Source organism: Pavona decussata, unplaced genomic scaffold (genome assembly GCF_977016875.1).
Source record: "Pavona decussata unplaced genomic scaffold, jaPavDecu1.1 SCAFFOLD_184, whole genome shotgun sequence".
Classification (NCBI taxonomy): Eukaryota; Metazoa; Cnidaria; class Anthozoa; order Scleractinia; family Agariciidae; genus Pavona; species Pavona decussata.
The window spans coordinates 1,090,001-1,104,888 of NW_028145593.1; the positions used below are offsets into that span (position 1 = coordinate 1,090,001).

Sequence of the window (14,888 nt, forward strand, 5' to 3'; positions counted from 1 at the left end):
TCTGCGAACCCCAGCGGCAAAGGCATTTCCGTGACGTAGAAATTGTAAGCCAATCGCGATTAAGCTCATAAAATAACAGAACCACCACACGAGATTTGTGCACGGTGTAGACGTTAACTCGTGGAAAAAAAATGGTGAACAGTATAGAGGAAGCGTTTAGTACCAGGAGGATTCAATCAAGTATGTAATAGAAAAGGAAAAGGTTATTTTTGTCAATTTGCCGACGGGTTCGGCAAATTGTTGATTAGCCAAGAGTTGCTCATTGTGTTTTTGTCTGTGCAGTCCAAGCTAAATGAAAAATCAAGTTAAGCGCCATTCCAAGTTCAAAAGTGTGTTGTCGGGTCTACACGATTCCTGCAGTTTGCAAATAAATTGATAGTAAAGCAATCGTAGCTTAGCTCTGCTTAATTATGATCATAAAGGGAAATACTCCGACATACCGAATACAGGGTTTCTTACTCAGATCACTCTAAGCCGTTAGGATTAGTTTTCGATATGCCATTGTGTATGCTAGCTCTCTGCCGTTTGTCAGTCGCGTGAACCACACTGTTTTCATTCTATCATGTAATGTGATTGGCCGACGAGAAAACAAAAGCCACTACTTCTTAGAAATGACTTTGCGGTTGCGGTTCGCAGACGTTATTTTTCCTCGGACTGAGAGAAGCAACAACCAGAAATACGACTCAGATAAAAATCTGAAAAAGTCTTTAAGTTTAGGGGCGTTTGATCAAATATTAAAAAAGTTATTCATGTTCAAAGTTTGAAAGTCGCCGTGGACGGGATCAATAACGTAATCGAAAGTACTGTAGAGAGTAGGCGGACCCTTAGTTCCATGTATGGTGTGCTATTTGCACCTTTAAGGGTTTCTACCCGAATGATTTCACGACTTTTAGAAATTGAGACTTTTTTTTTTCGGAGTTCACACGTAGATATTCTTCTCATACATTCTCCCTGTAATCCGTTGGTAAAATAAAAGTTCTTTTGAGTTGCCGTAGTACATTCACTAACATCTACAAAAGTGAATAATCGTAAAAAACAGTATATTATTGACAAATTTGGTTTTTTTGTGTTGTTTTATTTTTTCTTTATGTGAGTTAAATTGTCACTTTCGCTTTTTTGGTCTCTTACGCTATAAGTAGTTGTTATAGAATGTTACTCACCCGTGCAGTTCACGCCATCGCCAGAATAACCAGGTTTACATCTACATTGAAATGAACCAGGTTCATTCACGCAGGTTGCATTAGACGAGCAGTTGTGGGCATTAGGTGCATTGCATTCATCTACATCTGCAATTGAATCACTTGGTTACTGTAAATTAATTTCCTACTTTACAATATTTTAATACTTCAATAATTTTCAAAGTGAACAATAAGAGCGAAAAATAACACTGCCGTATTTAAACTATATCCAGTGTACATCTGAATATTTGTGCAAACCGCACAATGAATCTGTTGAATTTTAATAAAAAATTTTTAATGAGCTCACAATTAAAGGTCCACTTCTGGGGACTAATTTATAATAATTTAACATAGTAGTTTCAAAATTTTCCAAAAAATGGCTTTATACACATACGTTTTATTATTTTGTTAAAACAATTATTTTATGAGCGCGCGTTGGATATGAGTTGCCTTTAACCAATCTCTTATCCAACAAGCGCTAATGGAATAATTGATTTATTAAATTCTGCCCGTTTTGATGTTGCTGTCGAAGATTACTGAATTTTATTTTAATTTACAAATTAACACGACTGGATGTTGATGCAACTTACGACCAAAACGACAACGTAATAATCACATGACACGCGAATCGCTTTGGTAACGGAGTTGAATGAAAAATCGAAAGCGAGGCAAATGACATAGCCGGACATCTCTCTGTGTGGTGGCGAGCGAAGGAAACGAACATTATGGCCGCTCGTAAGGATTTCATAGAGGAAGTTTTGTGACTAAAGTCCTGAGGGTTGTCCAATACACCCAAACTGAGTCCGATGGACGAAGGCCATGAACAACCAGACTCACCGGAAGTCAGTTTGCGAGAGACTTAGTATATATACAGCGAGGTATAGATCGAGGGGGGTGGAAAAACGTTGGTGGAAAAATGTTGGCAAACGGACTCCATCGGATCCGATGGAGACGGGTTGCCGTGAAACGAGTCCATCGGTCTGCCGCATGTCATTTCGTGAGAGTCTTAGTATATATACCCCATATATACAGCAAACTATAGTTGTGAGGGGGGTGGAAAATGTGGGCAAACGGACTCCGTCGGATCCGATGGAGACGGGTTGCCGTGGAACGAGTCCATCGGACTGCCGCATGTCAGTTCGCGAGGGACTTAGTAAATATAGAGCAAACTATGGTTGAGAGGGGTTGGAAAATGTCGGCAAACGGACTCCATCGGATCCGATTGAAACGGGTTGCCGTGGATCGAGACCATCGGACTGCCGCGTGTCAGTTCGCGAGAGACTTAGTAAATATTCAGTAAGTTGAGTTGGGAGGGGGTGGAAAATGTAGGCAAACGGACTCCATCGGATCCGATGGAGACTCGTTGCCGTGGCAAGAGTCCATCGGACTGCCGTGTGTCAGTTCGCGAGAGACTTAGTAAATAAACAATAGGTTGAGTTTGGGAGGGGGTGGAAAATGTGGGCAAACGGAATCCATCGGATCCGATTTAGACGGGTAGCCGTGGCTTCAATCTGTCGGACTGCCGCATGTCAGTTTGTGAGACACTGATGGAGACGGGTTGTCGTGAAAAGAGTTAACCGGACTTCTTCACTTCGTGGGAGTGTGATAATATATAGGTCACGAGAGACTGCAAACTGGAACGGCGTTAATAAGCGGCACTAGAGACGCCTTTATTAACTAAGGTTGGTGTTAGTCGTGACCGACGAACGCGAATTGAATGAGAGCGTGCGCTCACTTTCGTGGGCTTGGACTCTTATATCGAGAGAGCTTGGAAGTTGTGTTCCAAAACAAAATGGCGTCCGGCATTTGAATATTATATTTGGCGTAAAAAGTGGTTTCGAACGCGGTCACTTGAGGATGCATGGATTTATAAGTTACTGCCAGTTCTCAAAGGTGAAGAATTTTTATGTTTCCAAATTGCAGGAGGCAGATTTTATCAAGAAATTATTGTTTATATGGTTAAATTAGTTTTGTATGGTTGAACAGGCGGCACTTAACGACGGTTTCCTTTAAACGCATTGAAAACTTTTTTTTTTTGGCTCTAAAGAGTACTTTTAGAACTCTAGAATTGCATCTTATTGGCGCTTTGAAATTTGTACATGTTGGTCATCCTAGGGTTTCAGAATTATTTTATTGAAAATTCAATTGAAATACGAAAGAGGGAATTTTGCTAATTCCTCCCAGTCTTTGATCATGAATTTTCATTTCTTTGAATCCGTATAGCTATTTTGTATAGCCTACGTAGCAGGCGTCGAAAGGGGTAGGGGGAAAAATAGGTTTATTTAGGCAGTGAAATGTGAAAAATCTAACTTCAGACAATCGTAGGGATTATTTAGGTAAGCTTCTAAAATTGGCATGAATCGAATGGAACGGTTAGCTAGTAATTTCAATCGTCAACAACTAAGTCTTAATATAATATTCTATGGAATATTGCTTCTCCGAACAGACATTTTGCACAAAACAGTCGTTGGGTGCTCCTGGTTAAAGAAGTATGCTTTCATGGCTTTTTCATACTAGGAGGAGGTGCTATTCACAATAGGTCAGTATAAAATGCAGACTGCAGGGTGCAGATTGCAGACTGCAGACTGGGTATAAAATGCAGACTAGGTATAAAATGCAGTCTGCAGACTGGGTATAAAATGCAGAGTGAGACCAAACAGTCTCTCAATTGAGACTAGTGTAAGTTGAACTCAACTTACACTAGTCCAATTGGCTTTCAAGATCCTTTTCTATGAAATTGACATTTTTATACATATTCTTTCGAAAAGTGTCAATCTTGAATTGAAATAAACAACCCCAAAGTATGATGTAAGCAGCAACGCGGACACGTGACCTTTACTGGTCGACCTCTTTATTGCTTTGTGTTAACATTTCAGTAAAATGTTTTTTGAATAAAATATGTGTTCATGTATCGTAGAATACTAAAGGTATGCAATGTCTTTGCAATTATTTATTCAAAGAAACAAGTTAAAATCTGTCGATTTAAAATTGCTTGCCTTTTCGGGAATCAACTCTGTTTCCTTCATTATAATATGAAAACTGTCACGGGCGTAATTCTTTACCAACTAATGCAAAGCGATTAAGATCGATTCATCTTTGAGAAGAAAGGGCATCAGGAAATGAAAGCTACCAAATTGAGATAAAGAAAACTGTTGACAAATGGGTAAATATATTGGCCAATTTCGCCAGAGATGATCTTGGAAATGGATTGTGGACACTAGGATAAGTTGAAATTTGAAAATTTATGCTGTATTTGACGAAGAGACGGTTTTGGTCTCAGTCTGCATTTTATACCCAGTGTCCTGTCTGCATTTTTACCTATTCCCCAGTCTGCAGTCTGCATTATATACTGACCGTTTTCACAATTAGAGTTTGGTCTGGGAGAGTTAATACTTTGGGAAGATCATTCGGGAGGATAAAGTTCTGATGAAGAAATTGACTTGAATCATTTTTTTGGTGGCTATGTACTGCTATTTTTAATATTGACTAAGGCAAAATAATTGTCTTTTCATGCCTTATTTGACTGTTCTTTTAGGAGGTGTATTATGTAATTTGTGGCAGTGTGTAGGTCTGTTAATTTAGACCTCAAGAACTGTCACCTTGAACTCAGATTTTGAAAACAGTGAATTGGAAAACAGAGATTGTTGAAAAGTGGATTTTCATCTGTGTGTAATTATAATATATTCTTGTTGTATTAATTTGAATTATGTTTAATATAGTAATGTTTGTTGCTGTCTCAGCTGGCAGGTGATTGTTTTGGAAATTTATGCATGATGTGTGTATGTGTGGTAGCTTTTTATTAATATGGGGAAAAATGTATTGGCTTTACATTGAAGGCATGTCTTCATAAGATGTGGCTTTATTGTTTCCCTATTCAGTATGTTTGCATCTAAGCATAAATACAGGTTTGTAATAATATAATGCCATTTCAGGTACTTTTTAGGTGCTTGGTTAATGTGTCATAAGGGCAATTTTTGGGGACTTCAGCTACTGTCTGCTCATTAGGGAATGTCTGCTAAATATTTTGTATGGTCATGTTTAAATCCTGTGGCTTTGCTAAAAGCTTTCAGTGGTTCCACTGGGCATTTATATCCCACTCAATTTTTTGTAAACTTGCAGACAAGAAATCTAGAGTAATTATTATTTAATTTATATTGTCCAGTATCACTCTTATTTTGGTGAGATAGAATCATGAATGGCTGGAAAAAATTAACTTTATTTTTACTTTAGGCCTGTTCCTATGATGTTGTCACTCATGGTGCATAGTAAGAAATTAAAAAAAATGGTTTTGTTTTTAAGGCTGATTTTGATATGGGTCGGGGTTGTGTTATTGAATATGGCAGGCTAAAGTAAGTTGCACATCTATATTTTTTCGGAGGTTTGGTTTAAAAACAGTTCTGCATTCTTATGTTCACCTTAATCTTGAGAGAAAAATAACTGGGCATGAATGGGTTGTGAGGAAGATGGGTAGTGGGAAAAGTGACTAACTCTTTTGAGTTGTTTTCAATTGACATGGATGCCGTAATTTTAGAGTTCACTGGAGATTATTTTCCTTTGCCCTCTGGAGTACTTTAATAATCATCTAAATTCCATTGGGGTTTGATTCTCTGCTTTTTTTGCTGATTGGCAAGTTTGTTAATAGTCATTGCTGGGCAGTAATATTTGCTGTGAAATCGGGATCTCTTTAATTTATAGCAACTGCTGATGTTATTGTGTGATTTTGTCGTTTGCTTTCTTTTATCATGGTCTATATGAATAAGAACGATATGGTATTTGTTGTTGAAAGAGTAAGTTTAATTTGCTAATAGGGACATTTAAGTTGAAATACAAAGTTGTCATGATAGAAACAAAAATTAATCTTTGAAAACTTCAGATACACTACTAACCCGTCATTTTAGAAAAGAGATTAAAATGACCCGATACACTGTCTGTCCGGCAGGGTATCTGAATCTCCTTTGTTGAATTTTTCAAAGTTAAAAATATTGTGAAAGACAGAATTGAAATGAAAGTAACTTGTTCCATTCACGTTTGAACCAGTAATAACATCTTGTGTGAAAAAGATTTACTAAAACACCAGGGCCCAGTTGTTCGAAGGTGGTAAGCACTTAACTCGGGTTAAAATTTAACCCAAGTTCCTTTTTGTTGTGTTTAAAAGCATTTTCCAGATAATTTTCTCTGTTATTTTAAGGCTTCCAACAGTTAAGTTGTAGATCAAAAAAGAATTAAAACTGAAATGATTTTTTAGTTTCATTTCTGAATTAAAGTTTTGCATTAACCCGGGGTTATCTTAACCCAGCTTTGAACAACTATGCCTAGATCAACATTCCTTTAATTTTAAGGTACATGTTTAGGTAGGTAGAATTGATAGTAGTTAGAAATAACTAGGTTGTAAAAACCGTACAACACTTGAAGAGAAATAGTAGTGCTTTTCCCGGCAAATAGATTCATTACATACCAAAATCAGACTTGGTTGCACAAGGCAACACATATTCCATCATCAAGCTGGAATTCGTGTCCCAGAGGGGTACTCCCCTAAAAAGTGGTTGGAGTGCTTGTCATACCTTTTAGGGCTATAAAATTGTTAATTGGTACGCTTAGGGTGCTATATCGCAAAAGGCCTGCTGTTAACACTATAACATTATTTGGATAAGTCTTATGACAAAATTTAAAACAGTCGTTGATAAGAAAGTATTCGAAGGTTACCTGTATTAAAATTTTCAGTGTCATTTATATAATTTGTTGTTGTTGAATTGCAACCTACCAGGAGTGGAATTAATTTGAAACATGACTATAAACCAAATTCTGCTACCTCTTAACAAACAAGCCCATCACTTTTATAGGGAAGTACCCCCTGGGATTTCTGTTGGGGGACCAAACTTCTGAAACTTGTCATGCATAACCAAGATTTATCCTAACCAGATCGATTAACAGCTTTTGGAAAAATAACATATACATTGTTATGAGTCCCACAAGTTTTTGAAATGAAAACTGTTTGGCTGAATTGTCCTTGTTTATAATGAGGTGATTAAACCAGAACAGCCTGCTTATTAACTTTAATTAGTATAACACCAAGTTGCTCCTTCTTTGGCACATATGGATTGACTGATATAAAGTTATCAGCCAAAAAGTATTTTATAATTTAGTTTTAGTTAATTTCCATGTGGTAACTAATTAAATCTGCATCGACTCATCGTAAACAATGAGTTAAATAATGCAGGTTCATTTCCTATACAATAAAGCGATTGCATTACAAATTACTTCTTGTTTTTTTGGTGTAACTTTAAAGCCACATTTCCACATATTCTGACTACGATCACTTTTATCTAAGAAAAGCAGTTCCAAGAAAAACAGATCAGCGATAGCTTATTGGGCTGTCAACTCTCCCGGATAATCAGGGAGTCTCCAGATTTTGAACCGTATCTCCCGGTCTTCAGATTTATGTCTGTATTCTCCAGATGTATAGGTGCATCTTCTGGTCTCCTGATTTATGTCTGTAATCTCCCGGATAATTGACGAAATTTGCTATTTCTTGAGACTCGACTTTCAGACAAAAAAGTTTCTGGTGCTGTTTATTCCTCCCCCCCCCCCCCTCCCCCCTCCACTAAACCCGTGAATTCGGCCTTCAGTTGATGCGACGCCTCTGTAAGGCGCTTTGTTATTGCTGGCCGGGGAAGTCATTTTCTCCATATTTCAAAACGTGCGAGGTGACTACCGTGCGAGCAGCGTTTCTTCAATCTTCCAAGATTAGTGGAAGAGACTCTGCTCGCAGGATAGTGATTGACAGCCCTGTGGCTATTATTTAAAAATTACTGTGCGGCGATTGTTCTATGTTGATGACAGTTTCCATATAATCGCCGCCATATATACGATCAATACGTTCATACATTGTACTTTATTACTCAGCCAGATACTCAGGCAATTCTGTGGCAATCGGAAATTCAATGAGCAGGATTTGAGAAAATATTGTTCAACTCCAATGGTTTAAAGAGTGAGATATAGAGTCGAGTGTAATGTTTCGTGATGTTGACTTAATTTGCCTCGGTATATTTCATATGTAGCACGCTTGTTTCGCCCCATGGCTTTTAGAGCGACGTAGCGTGCTTGTTTCGCCTCATGGCTGAAAGAACGACTGATGTTACAAGTGTAGCGCGCTTGTTTCGCCTCATGGCTGAAAGAACGACTAATATTACATGCGCAGTGCGCTTGTCTTGTATGACTTAAAGACCGACTAATGTTTCAAGTATAGCGCGCTTGGTTCTCCTCATGGCTTAAAGAACGACTAATATTACATGTGTAGTGCGTTTGTTTTGTATGGCTTAAAGAACGACTAATGTTTCATGTGATATATTCATGTGTAGCGCGCTTGTTTCAGTTCATGGATCAAAGAACGAGGCAGGTATATTCATGTGTAGCGTGCTTGTTTCGGTTCATGGATTAAAGAACGAGATATATTCATGTGTAGTGCGCTTGTTTCGGTTCATGGCTTAAAGAACGACTAATGTTATATGTATAGCGCGCTTGTTTCGCCTCATGGCTTAAAGAACGACTAATATTACATGTGTAGCGCGTTTGTTTTGTATGGCTTAAAGAACGACTAATGTTTCATGTGATATATTCATGTGTAGCGCGCTTGTTTTGTATGGCTTAAAGAACGACTAATGTTACATGTGTAGCGCGCTTGTTTTGAGATATTTCCTCTGTCTCGAGCGAACAGACTTCCGGGAGTCCGATTGACTCTTGTCAAGACGAACTGTCTCCATCGGATCCGATGGAGTCTGTTTGCCAACTTTTCAATCCCCCGCTCGCTCCTGTTAACCCCTTACTTCCGGTACCACCGACGCCTTGCACTTATTTCCGGTTCCGGTCGCGATCAGACTCAATCCGCCTGGGAGTGAAGTCAACCGGACTCAGGTCGAGTGTATTGGACATGAGTGACAAAATCTAAATCTCAACGATAGGTGCAATTTTCCGATTTTTAAAGGAAACTTCAGAAACTTACCATTAAATAGTGTCATACTAAACTTTGTGGCTTCTATTGTTGTTACGAGATGGCATTGTCTGGCATTTAATTTTTTTTCTCCATTTGTTTTGTAGAAACTTTCGCTTCCCGCCCCCCCCCCCCCCCCAAAAAAAAAGGTTACGTTGGCGACACCTTTATTTTACTTACTTTATTCACATACTTTGAGAAAGTCCGGTTCTATCGGCCTCTCTTGTTACTTGAAATTAGAACTATCGTTTGCATAAGTTCAAGCGCAAAAGCACAGCCATTTTTACAAGGTTTTTAAGGTTATTTTTACGAAATAAATTGGCTTACAATTTGTAAAAAGTAACCCCATGTTTATACGCATCACACAAGTTAGGTAAAGTGAAAAGCATTTAAAACACTGCAGCCCCCCCCCCCCCCCCCCCAAAAAAAAAAAAAAAAAAACAACATTTATTATTTTAGTGTATAAAAAATAGCCGTCTTGGATGAGGCGGAAAAAAGTATGTGATCAAATAGCTAAAAAACCCTGGACTGGATCAGGTGCACTTTTAGCGACGTGTTTGCAATTTTGTAAATGGTTGTGAGGTATGACTCTTTAAATTCGGACTTCAAACGATGTATACCTTGGCATTCAGTTCCATTTCCAGTGAAGCCCCTTTTACAAGTGCAGTTGAACGATCCATCGGTGTTATGACAGTCTGCGTGCTGGTGGCAGTTGTTTGTGTCTCTGCTCCAACATTCATCTATATCTATATTAAAAAAGAGAATTGGAAATATGAGCTTTTGTGTAGGGTATTTTTGGTTCCTTTTGCCACAGTTATTTTTTGTTTTATCGTTGACAAGTTTGTCCTTGGTGACTTTGAGCCTAAACACCATAATAGACCCTTTGCATAAATGGCGCCCAAATTTAAATAACAATACTTTATACATCCTAAGCCTCATATTCATGTGAAAAATCCTTTGTCTGGAAACATAAACACGAGGCTAAGGATGTATAAAGTATTGTTATTCAAATTTGGGCGCCATTTATGCAAAGGGTCTATTAATATTTGAACAATGGCCCTAACACCTCAAGACTCATACAGAAATTTATCTGGAAAAATTTTAAGTTGCAAGTAGAAAAGTTTATTTTATTGCTACGTTTCTTATTACAATTTTTTTTCTGTTTTTAGCTTATGTCAGTGTTGGTTTATTTGTTTTGATTACATTTCATTCAATCTCGGATGTTTAGTTAAGGGAAATTCCAGAAATCCAAGACGGCGGATCTAAGCATGACGTCATGAATTCGTTTAACGGAACTGTAAAAAAAAATTTGGACGTACTGTCTTCCCTCCAAGTCTGATCAAACTCACTGCGATATTTCCCCTATGTTGGCACCTTCCAGTAAAATCGCTCTAAATGCACGCTATTTTGGGCAGAATATTCCCTCTCTTTCCCTAAGCGTAGCTTTCCTTTCCCAAATGTACCACCAGAAATAAGATAAGGAATATCTAATCTACCATTGATGGTAAGTGCAGAGATTTTGTCGCGATTTAGGTAGGCATGGCATTTTTTCATATTTTTCGGTTCGTTTTGATGTAAGAATTTGAAAGCTTGACCGGTCGGAAAATCACTACACCGAGTTAAACAGGGTTTGTTCGACAGCGTATGCTTCGAATAGTAAATGTAATGCCAATTCAAATAGCTCAGATTGCAGCGCTTCCAGTCAAACAAGGAGGAAAATGGTGCAATTTACAGCTGAATAGTTTCCGTTCCTGATTGGCTGGTTACGTTATTTTCCTCTTACCTATTGGCACAGAGCAGCGGGCTAAAATATATTTTAGCCTGCCGAGTTCTCTATTTTAGTGTGGAAAATTCTAAATTCCAAGGCAGAATCACAGGTACTTATCATCTGCTGCATTTTAGATCATTTATGTTTTTATTTTGTCTTATTTTATTTTATGTAATGTGTGTTTCAGTTTCCTAATTAATGTATTAGCAACGTATTAAAAAAATTAAAAAATTCACTAAAATATATTTAAAAAGCATCCTCTCTACAATATTAATTGCAAAAAGTCAAGGCTTAAGATTTTGTTATGAACTAGCCAATAAAGGGTTATAAAATTACGTACAGCTAAAATATTTCAATGGAATTAAAATAGGACATTTTATGTCGCGTCTATTAATGATATGTACCTTTGCATGCAGTGCCATTTCCACTAAATCCCCTTCGACAAGTACAGTTGAACCAACCATCAGTGTTAACACAGTCTGCGTCCTGGTGACAGCTGTTTGAGACCCCGCTCCAACATTCATCTATATCTAAATGGATGAAACAGAAATATAAAACTTTATTCGAGAATTTTTGTGTGCATGCTTTTCTTCTGTATTATTATTACTATTATTATTATTATTATTATTATTATTATTATTATTACTATTATTATTTACGATGTTAAACTACGCTATGACTGGCCAATAGATGACATCCCTTCCACATGTGCCTGCGGGGAAATTTTTACAGTTGACCACTCCATGATCTATAAACTAGGAGGTTTCGTCATTCAGCGTCACAATGAGCGCAGAGATCTGGAGGCTGAACTCCTGAATACAGTTTGCAGTGACGTTGAGACTGAGCGAGTTCTCCTAGACATCTCTGGAGAACAGTTAAGTAGAGGATCCAACAAAGCACAAGATGCGAGATTGGATATCCATGCACGTGGGTTCTGGGAGCAACGACGATCGGCATTCTTTGATGTAAGGGTTTGCCACCCCAATACTGAATCGTATAAGGACCTGGAGCCGCAACAGATCTATCGTACGCATGAGAATGAGAAAAAGCGCCTGTACTCAAGGAGAGTTCTCGACCTTGAGCATGGAACATTTACGCCTTTAGGTCTTCACTACAACCGGCGGAATAGGCAATGAATGCTTGAGATAGCATAGTCGATTAGCGGAGCTGATTGCTATCAAGAAAGGGGAGCAATATGCCAAAACCATGTCATGGATCAGAAGCCGAATTTCATTCGCACTGTTAAGATCTGCACTCGTCTGTCTTAGAGGTTCTAGGACATTACGAAGAATTCAACGTGACATCAAGAACGCGGACACTGCAGAAGAGGCCATTTGAGAGAAGCGTATTTTGTTTATTTTTTTTTTCTTTTTATCAAGTGGAACTGATTTTAAAATGCCGAATTTCATTTTTTTAAAACTTCATGAGATTCGTTTTTCTTTTCCTTTCTTTACAAAAACTTTATTGCTTGAAAATATTATCTTTTTTTTAATCGAAATGAATTGTAAATAGGTTTTTTAATAGCTCTTTTTATATACTTTTAACTTGTAAATAGCAATTTGTGTGGAATATTTTAATAAAGAATTATTATTATTATATATTATTATGGCAGTAAAAACGTCTGGCTGCCCAGATTACCTAAACAATGATTGGGCGGCCAGCCGTACCCAATCAATGTAACGACCAAAGTCCATACAATTAAACTCCGAACTTCTAATCATAAAAATCCTAGAAATTAAATTTTAAAACTATTTACCATCCATAAAATCCTCAATCTAAATACTAAAAGTTCTGTTCATCGCGATGAAAACACTTAAAAAATAAAAATACAAGTATGATAAAACGCCTAGCATCCATTATTTCAAAAGCTTAAAGCGCCTGGCAATGTTAAGTGAGCTTGTGATAACTGATTTCTGTATCTGCAGAACTATTACTATTATTATTATTATTATTATTATTATTATTATTATTATTATTATTATTATTATTATACTAAGGGATTTTTATGGACAGTGGTTTAGCCCTCATTACTACAATTCGATTGCATGATCTTGATATCTCTGTATGATAGAATTCTTAATTTTAAAGAATTTTGAACTTTTAATTGTAAACAGGAATTTGATTGAGGTTTTGTAATAAAAATTTTATTACTATTATTATTATTGTTATTATTATTATTATCATCATCATCATCATCTGTTATGATAAGTTGGTTGTCCTGTGCAAGGTATTGTAATGTGATCTTAAGGATCACGTGTGGAGTAAAAGTACGGCAATAAAAGCTCTTGAAGTTGAAGCTTGTGGATGTGTATTTTCTCGTACTCATAACATGGTACCAGGATCTCTTTAAAAGAAACCTCTCTGACTCCCAACTCCGACATGGAACGTATCAAACCTCCCTCAGAATTGGATATTGATAGTCTCAATCTCGCAGATGTGTGGAAGGAATGGAAGGAAGCGTGGGAATTGTATCGGATATCGAGTGGCCTTCACGAAAAGGACGATGCCATACAGATAGCAACTATCCAAAGTATTCTCGGGATCAAAGCAAGACGGGTGCTCAAAACCCTACCAAACATTCCCGTAAATATCACGGAAAGGACTGTTGCAGGTATTTTAACGGCGCTTGAAACGTATTGTGTTCCTCGTAAGAACACAACCTACGAACGATACGTCTTCAGAATGACCATTCAAGAAGATCGCTCGTTTGACATATTTGTTACAGATCTCAGAAGAAAAGCTGAATACTGCGATTTCGGGGCGATTAAGGATTCTCTGATACGAGATCAGATTGTGGTGGGCATAAATGATCCCAAACTACGAGAGCGGCTGCTACGCGAGACGGATTTGACACTCGAGAAAGCCATGAAATTATGCAGAATTACGGAACAATCTCAGGAACACTCGAAAATCTTCATCTCACCAGCCACTCAGACGGGTAACATCGACGCTGTAAGGAAGACAGAGCCACCGGCGGACACAACAAAATCTAAAAACGAAGACTCGCGTAGAATAATGAAATGCAAATTCTGTGCAGCGTCTCATGACAGGGGAAATTGTCCGGCCTATGGAGCCACGTGTCACAACTGCAATGGAAGAAATCACTATGCTCGGTGCTGCTTCAAATCGAAGAATGGCACGGAAGAAAGAAGAGTTCGTCACGTGGAAGTAGAGGAGAAGGGAAACAATGAACTGCTGGAGGGTCTGTACATCGAGGAAATTCAAGGTAGTACTAGAAGGAACATTCAGTCAGATCTACTTGTTAATGACATTCCCGTAAGTTTTAAACTTGACACAGGTGCAGAATGTAATGTAATTTCCTTAGGTCTGGCTAATGAGTTGAATGCTCAGGTACACCCAACAAACATGCTACTTAAGTCGTTTGGAGGGAACCAACTAGATACTGTGGGCAAATGCCTTCTTGACACGAAGGTAAAGGAGGCTAAGGTTTCAACACCCTTGGAGTTTTATGTACTCCGAGATAATGTCCGACCCCTCCTTGGTTTAGAATCATGTTTAGACCTAGAGCTTATCACCTTGAATAACAAAGTAGAACAAATAGGTCTCAGTGTTGATGAAGTTCAGGAAAAATTCACCCTTTTGGATGAATTTCAGGACGTTTTCAAAGGTTTAGGATGTGTTGAGGGAGAGTATAACATTAAATTGAAGCCTAATAGTCACGCTACTATTCAACCACAACGGAATGTACCATTAAGACTGATAGATAAACTCGAAGGAACCCTCAATGATCTTGAAAGAAAAGGTATTATTGCCAAAGTAGAATGTCCAGTTACCTGGGTTAGCAATTTAGTAATCGTTGAAAAAGCAAACAAAACTCTAAGATTGTGTTTAGACCCACCAGATTTGAATGAAGCCATTGAAAAGGAGGATTTCAAACCGCCAAGTTTTGAAACAATTTCAAGTACTCTGAATGGTTGCAAAGTTTTCTCAGTTG

General features: G+C 37.8%; 1 protein-coding gene across 13 annotated transcripts in view; it reads right to left on the reverse strand.

Moving 5' to 3' along the window:
* Positions 1-14,888, reverse strand: part of LOC146462834 (uncharacterized) — a 60,761-nt gene that overhangs the window by 7,631 nt on the left and 38,242 nt on the right. For 12 of the 13 annotated variants that reach the window (XM_085085097.1, XM_085085105.1, XM_085085100.1 and 9 more), the window contains 3 exons: positions 11,338-11,463; positions 9,786-9,911; positions 1,161-1,286 (listed from right to left, as the gene is read on the reverse strand). In XM_085085097.1, coding sequence (XP_084941223.1) covers positions 1,161-1,286; positions 9,786-9,911; positions 11,338-11,463 — 378 coding nt within the window. The remainder of the gene's footprint in view (positions 1-1,160; positions 1,287-9,785; positions 9,912-11,337; positions 11,464-14,888) is intronic. The other variant, XM_085085107.1, reaches the window with a different exon arrangement.